General features: G+C 50.5%; 1 protein-coding gene across 1 annotated transcript; it reads right to left on the bottom strand.

The window, feature by feature from the left end:
- Positions 1–4,851: 4,851 nt before the first annotated feature.
- On the bottom strand, positions 4,852–6,892 carry B3GNT6 (UDP-GlcNAc:betaGal beta-1,3-N-acetylglucosaminyltransferase 6). Its single transcript, XM_040258904.1, has one exon. It carries the CDS (start codon positions 5,989–5,991, stop codon positions 4,852–4,854), a length of 1,140 nt encoding a protein of 379 aa, XP_040114838.1. The 5' UTR covers positions 5,992–6,892.
- Between the last annotated feature and the right edge of the window lie 709 nt (positions 6,893–7,601).

Genomic DNA, 7,601 nt, shown 5'->3' with positions numbered 1-7,601 from the left:
ATTTCTGGGATAAATCCGTCTAGGTGCTATGTCATCCTTTTTACATATTGCCACATTGTGTACTAGCATTTCGTGTAGAATTTTGCATCTGTGTTTGTTAGTGAGGCAGGCGTATCATTTTCCTTACTCGTGGGGTTCTTGTCAGCTAGGTTAGCCTAGTGAAGGGAGGTGGGAACGCGGACTCCCGGGGCCCAGAGTTACCGGATCCAAGGACCAGCCACCGCCACCGCGAGGCAATCGTGTGCAGGGCGCGCCCCCTGGCGGCTGCGGATCTCAAAAGAGCCCTATGAGCCCGGCAGGCTTTGTGGGGACTGGGTGATCAGGGCCGTGTGAGGGGAGGGAACCAGGTGACATCAAGAGCTACCAGGGCTGCGTGTGCCCTGGGCCTTTGCTGGGCCGCGTGTGCCCTGGGCCTTTGCTGGGCCTGGTGTGTGAGCAGCTCAGCTTCCGAGAGGGGGTGACCAAGACCCAGAGTGACAAAGTAGGCCTATAAATGAGGCATTCTGATCCTTCTGATCTGTGAGGTCCTGGACTCTTAATCTCTTTATCCATCAAGTGGAGATAATCAACCTGACTGTCAGGGAAATGGGAGGAAGTTGTCAAAGCACAGAATTCAGACTTTTCCAAAGATGCAGAGGTGTCCTCTCCTGGCCTCAGGATTCTTGTTTTTTTTTTTTTTTTGTCTGTTAAAGAGCCTCTTGATGAAAGTGAAAGAGGAGAGTGAAAAAGTTGGCTTAAAGCTCAACATTCAGAAAACTAAGATCATGGCATCCGGTCCCATCACTTCATGGCAAATAGATGGGGAAACAGTGGAAACAGTGGCTGACCGACTGACTGACTGATGGCTCCAAAATCACTGCAGATGGTGACTGCAGCCATGAAATTAAAAGACGCTCACTCCTTGGAAGGAAAGTTATGACCAACCTAGACAGCATACTGAAAAGCAGAGACATTGTCAACAAAGGTCCATCTATGGTTTTTCCAGTGGTCATGTATGGATGTAAGAGTTGGACTATAAAGAAAGTTGAGCTTTTGAACTGTGGTGTTGGAGAAGACCCTTGAGAGTCCCTTGGACTGCAAGGAGATCTAACCAGTCCATCCTAAAGGAAATCAGTCCTGGGTGTTCATTGGAAGGACTGATGTTGAAGCTGAAGCTCCAATACTTTGGCCACCTGATGCGAAGAACTGACTCATTGGAAAAGACCCTGATGCTGGGAAAGATTGAGGGCAGGAGGAGAAGGGGCCGACAGAGGATGAGATGGTTGGATGGCATCACCAACTCAATGGACATGGGTTTCGGTGGACTCTGAGAGTTGGTGATGGACAGGGAGGCTTGGTGTGCTGAGGTTCAAGGGGTCGCAAAGAGTTGGACACAACTGAGCAACTGAACTGAATTGAACTGAAAGCACTTGATAAGTGGGAAGAAAATTCAGTGTTAATGATACTCAACTGACCAGAATGAGAGTTCATATTAGGGAGGTCTGTGTGAAGGAAGCACATTTGTTAACTTATTAATTTTTGTTCATTATTTCATTATTGTTCATTTTTTCAACAAATATTTATTGGACACCATGGTAAGTGACAACCTCAGCTATGCAGATGACACAACCTTTATGGCAGAAAGTGAAGAAGAACTAAAGACCCTCTTGATAAAAGTAAGAGGAGAGTGAAAAAGTTGCCTTAAAACTCAACATTCAGAAAACTAAGATCATGGCATCTGGTCCCATCACTTCATGGAAAATAAATGGGGAAACAGTAGAAACAGTGACAGACTTTATTTTGGGGGGGTCTCCAAAATCACTGCAGATGGTGGTTGTAGCCATGAAATTAAAAGATGCTTGCTCCTGGGAAGAAAAGTTATGACCAACCTAGATAGCATATTAAAAAGCAGAGACATTACTTTCCCAACAAAGGTCTGTCTAGTCAAAGCTATGGTTTCTCCAGTAGTCATGTATGGATGTGAGAGTTGGACTATAAAGAAAGCTAAGCGCTGAAGAATTGGTACTTTTCAACTGTGGTGTTGGAGAAGACTCTTGAGAGTCCCTTGGACTGCAAGGAGATCCAACCAGTCTATCCTCAAGGAAGTCAGTCCTGAATACTCATTGGAAGGACTGATGCTGAAGCTGAAACTCCAATACTTTGGCCACCTGATTGGAAGAACTGACTCATCTGAAGAGACTCTGATGCTGGGAAAGATTGAAGGCAGGAGAAGGGGCTGACAGAGGATGAAATGGTTGGATGGCATCACCGATTCAATGGACATGAGTTTGACTAAATTCTGGGAGTTGGTGATGGACAGGGAGGCCTGGCATGCTGCAGTCCTTGGGGTCGCAAAGAGTCAGACACGACTGAGCAACTGAACTGACTGACTGACTGACTGATGGTAAGTGAAATAATGTCCCCGCCAAAAACAATGTCTAGGCCCTAATCCCTGAAACCTATTTATATGTTAGGTTACATGGAAAAAAAGAATTAACGAAGGTTGCTAATTGGTGGACTTTAAGACAGAAAGATAATTTTGGATTATCCAGGCAGACCCAGTGTGATCACAAGAGTCCTTATAAATGAAAGGGGAGGCAGGAGAGTCAGAGGACATGGGTCCAAGGGAAGCAGAGGTGAGAGTGATGTGACTGCTGCCTCTGGAGATGGAAGGAAGCCCCAAACTAAGGAATGTGGGCAGTCTCTAGAAGTTGGAAGAGGCAGGGGAACAAATTCTGCCCTGGAACCTCCCAGAAGGAAAGCAGGCCTGACACCTTGACTTTTAGCCCAGCAAGACTCATTTTGGATTTCTGATATGTAGGACTATAAGATAATAACTATGTGTGTATCTTTATGCCCCCACATCCGTGGCAATTTGTTACAGCCACAATAGGAAACTAATACACTGTCCCGATGGATACAGTTCATACCATTGGGACAGATGGGTACCATCCATTCATTTTTTCACCCCTAAAGCATTTATGGAGTACTTACTATGAGCCGGACCCTGCTCAGAAGCAAGCCGGCAAGGGACAAGTGGCTATGGCTCCTGGGGATCCAGGGATCCAGGACTGCAGAAAGGCTGCTTGGACGGTGCCTCTTCCTCCTGCTCCTTCCACCTCCCAAGCTAAGAGTGAGCCTGCAGAATGCCAGGCCTCCCTCCATGGGTTATCACCAGACATGATTCTGACATGGTCCCTCCCTCTGGGAGCAGCCAGTCTGGTTAGGTAGAAACAGGGATCAGAGAGGACACATTACCAAGGTTGCCCTAACAAAGTGTCAACAAAACCCAGGAGGCTCAGAAAACATAAAGTTTATTTTGTTCTTCTCAGCAGTTTGAGCTGTGTATTCCAGGTTAGTCCACAAGTAGCTCTGCTCCCTGCAGTGAACTGGGAAGCCCTCTTGTTTCCCTGCCTTCCTCTAGGTCAGCGGTTCACACTAGAGATGATTTTGCTCACCATGGTGAAAGTGAAAGTCACTCAGCCATGTCCAGTTCTGCGTAAGCCCATGGACTGTAGCCTGCCAGGCTCCTCTGTCCATGGAAATCTCCAGGCCAGAATACTGGAGTGGGTAGCCATTTCTTTCTCCAGGGGATCTTCCCATCCCAGGGATTGAACACAGACATTGCAGGCAGATTCTTTACCATCTGAGCCACCAGAGAAGCCCCACTCACCAGGGTACATGTGGCAAAATTCAGAGATATTTTTGGTTGTTATAACTTGGGGTGTGACGCTGGCATCTAGTAGGCAGAGGACAGAGATATGACTAAATGTTCTCCAATGTGCAGGACAGTCCTTTACAGCAAAGAACTCAAAGAACTCACAACTCAATTGTGCCAATGTTGAGGAACCCAGGCATCTACAAGGTTATAGGCTCATCCATGTGCCAATCCGAGGAAAGGAGAAAGTGAGCAGAGGTGAGGCCAGGGTTCAGGAGGGGTCTTCTTCACAACTATACACAGACATGAAGACAGGCTGGTCACATGCCCACAACTCACTTCAAGGGAGTCTGGGAAGTATAGTCTAGGTGTGTGCCCAGGAGGAAGGGGTAACAGAGTTTGGTGGACAGCTCCACCGCCCCTTGCAGGCCTCCTCATGCATACAAGAGACCTGGACAGTGATGGCTGGCGGACATTTCCAGTAAAGGGATCAAAGCTTGCAAAGATGCAGGGTCAGGAGAGGGCCCAACCAAGTGACAAAGTACATGGTTATGCCAGAGGGAGTCCGCCAGCAGGGAAGACTGGACCACCACCTCCCGAGGGCGGGGAAGACTGGACCGCCTCTCGAGGGCAGGGAAGGCATTCAGGCTTTCCTCCTTGAAGCTCAGCCCTTCTTGTCCATCTTACATAGTTGGGACCTTGACAGCACACATTTCTGCCTCATTCTCAAGCTGTTTTCTTGATTTTTGTACTTTGCCAACAACTGGCAGCTCCTGGAAGTCAGGACCACAGCCTGATCCTCAGAGTCTGGTTGCTGACCCGCACCCACCCCACCCCCGCAATGGAGGTTCGGTTCACAACAGACTCTAGTTGCCCTTCTGTGGTCGTGTTCGATTCTTTGCGACTGTACAGACCATGACCCACCAGGCTCCTTTGTCCATGGGATTCTCCAGGCAAGAATACTGAAGTAGGTTGCCATGTCCTCCTCCAGGGGATCCTCCCGACCCAGGAATGGAACCCGGGTCTCTACCAGGTCACTCCCTAATCACTGTCTTTCAGGCTTACTAATCAGACGCCCCATCCCCCAAACACAGCCCCTTAACATTGACCTTCCAAAGGCTTTCTCAATACTGTCTTCCCAGATTGCCCTGTCACTGCCTTTCCTAGTTTCCCCATGACTGACCCCACGGCACCCCCACACTGGCCTCCCAGCCTCAAGAGACCCTGTGCCCCCGGTGACAGCTCAGCCCTGGGCTGTGCAGCGCCTTCCACATGAGCAGCATCTCATAGGGCGCGAACCGGTGCACCAGCAGCAGCTCGCGGTACATGCACGGGTCGAAGGAGGGCTGCCGGGCGCCGGGCAGCTGCACGCCAAAAGGCCGGATGCCCTCGTGGCCGCTGGGCTTCAGGCCGACGCGCTCCAGACACATGCCCATGTAGGCGTCGTCGATGGGGAAGAGAGGGGTGTGGCGGGCGGCCTGGCGCAGGGCCTGGACCGTGTGGCGGGACAGGAGGAAGCCGCCGCCGCTGCAGTACACTGGGTAGACCGACCCGGGGAAGAGCTGCGGGGGCACGAAGTACTTGCTCCAGCTCTCGCGGATGGGCATGGAGCCGCTCATGAGCTGCCCGGCGAAGAGATGGCGGTCAGGCGACTTTGCCTCCAGGAAGCGGAGCACGTTGGTCGTGTGCACGAAGACGTCGTCGTCGCCGCTGAGAAGGAAGCTCGCGTGTGGGCAGCGGGCCTCCAGCCAGTCGAGCAGGTGCACGTGTTTGAGCGTGAGGTTGAGGAAGGTGTCAGTGAAGGCCCACTGCAGCACGTCGCCGTGCTCGCGCGCCTCCAGCGCGGCCAGCTCCGCCAGCTGCTCTGCACGCTCCGCGTCCTCGGGTGCGGGGGTGCCCAGCAGGAAGAGGCGGCGCACCTGCCGCCCGCCGTAGCTGCGCTCCTGCCCCCACGTGCGGCGGATGAGCTCGCGCCGCTCGAAGTTGGCCGGCGCCGACTTCACGGCCAGCAGCAGAAAGGGCCCGCGGCTGCCCCTACACTTGGCCGGCGCGTCCCAGAGCAGCGGGAAGTGGCGGCAGTGGCGATACCGCAGGAAGTCTTGGATGCGTGCAGGCAGCTTCTCGAAGTCGGCCGTGGCGTTCGCTGAGGCGTTAGCCACGCACGGAGGCCCTGGGCTGGACGGCGACGTGGCAGCAGGGGCCACGTGGGTCACCTGCAGGGACCCATCCGACCTCTGCTTCTGTTGAAACCTGAGGTCTCCGAGGAACCAGTGATGCAGGATCGAGAAACTCAAACCCGCTAGAAGGCAGGTCAGGATCTTGGGTTTCAGGGACCTATGGCAGGGAAAAGCCATCTGTGGGGGGAACCGAGTCAAAGTGAGCCTGGAGTCGTCTTTGAATCAGCAGAATGATGCCCTTCTCCTGTCACATCTCTCCCAGAACCAGCCCCTTCTCAACTTTGCTGTTAAGAAGGTAAAAAAAAAAAAAAAAAGCATACTGAAGCTTTTCGTATCTCCCACAGCGTAGAGTTTTCTGACGTTCAAATCTGTGTATCTTTTTACCTCCTGACATCTACCTCTGGTTGTCACTTGTGTAGGCCCGGCCGACTCATCAAGTCGTCAAAGCCTTTGTCTTCCCCCTGAATCCACTTCAATCACTGGAACCTCTTTCTGCTCGGTTGCTCCAACTAAATACCCTGAGTGTCTACCCTACCCTCAGCTTACACCTACTTTCCACACCTTGTTGAAACTGCATCCAAATCTCTCCAGGCCTAGTCCCTCCTCTTCTACCCTTGTTGAGCCCTGACCCTCTGTGATCTATTTCCCTCCTTGCCACCAGAGTCAAGGAGGCATGAGGTGACAGTCCTGGACTCAGACTCAGGATAGAATTCAGTCATTACCACTTACATGTATCATCTTGAACAAGTCATTTCAGATCTCTAGCGCTGAGTGTTCTGCTCTCTACCAAAGGGCTGGTAGCTTCTCCCTTGCAGGGTAATTTAGAGCATTATATGAGCATGAACTAGCCAGTCAGTGAGTGGCACCTATTCTTTACCCTCTTCATCCTCCGGCCCCACCTCTTTCTATTTCTACCTGCTGGTGTTATTTTCTTTACCCCACACATGCCAGGTCAGGCCCTCTCCTCTGTGTATCCAAATCCCCTGCCCTGCCTGAGTGAACCTCAACCCCTGCCTTCATGGGGACACCTCAGGACAAATCCCAGATCACAACAGCCGTACCTGTATTTGAAGTGAAGTGAAGTCGTTCAGTCATGTCCGACTCTTTGCGACCCTATGGACTGCAGCCCACTAGGCTTCTCTCTCCATGGGATTTTCCAGGCAAGAATACTGGAGTGGGTTGCCATTTCCTTCTCCAGGGGATCTTCCCGACCCAGGGACCGAACCTGGGTCTCCGGCATTCTAGGCAGACACTTTACCATCTGAGCTATTAGGGAAGCCCCATCAGGATGGTAATAAAAAAGAATGGAAAAGCAGGACAAATATAAATGACACTAGGAGATAATAACTTAAAAATCATTGGTGCCAAAAGTTTTCGAGTTTGAGCTCCTGGTAGAAAAGAAGAAACAGAGAAAAAAGTTCAAGAGAGTCAACCTGAGAAAATAACAGGAAGAATTTGATTTGAAGCAAATCTCAAGATGCTGGAAGGACAATCAGGTATGACATTTATAAGGCAATGTTGAAGGAAGATTTAGAAGCCATGCAAAAGTAAACCAAATTTCTCAAAGTAGATGAAAAATTCCCAGACACTTCATAAAAGAAAATGCCAACACAATATTTAAGAAATACACTCTTATAAGGAACAGGATGAGGAAAAGGTAACAGTGAAGAAATGAAAGATCAGTGAAGTGAAAGATAATAACCAGAGGTCATCTATATAGTGGTATTTGTATCTTTGTATTTTTGTGTATTGTCGTGTCTGACTCTGCTCCTCTGTTCATGGAATTT

The sequence above is a fragment of the Oryx dammah genome, unplaced genomic scaffold, assembly GCF_014754425.2.
Source record: "Oryx dammah isolate SB20612 unplaced genomic scaffold, SCBI_Odam_1.1 HiC_scaffold_17, whole genome shotgun sequence".
Classification (NCBI taxonomy): Eukaryota; Metazoa; Chordata; class Mammalia; order Artiodactyla; family Bovidae; genus Oryx; species Oryx dammah.
The sequence above is the reverse complement of the archived record's forward strand: the minus strand, read 5'-3'. Positions and strand labels throughout refer to the sequence as shown.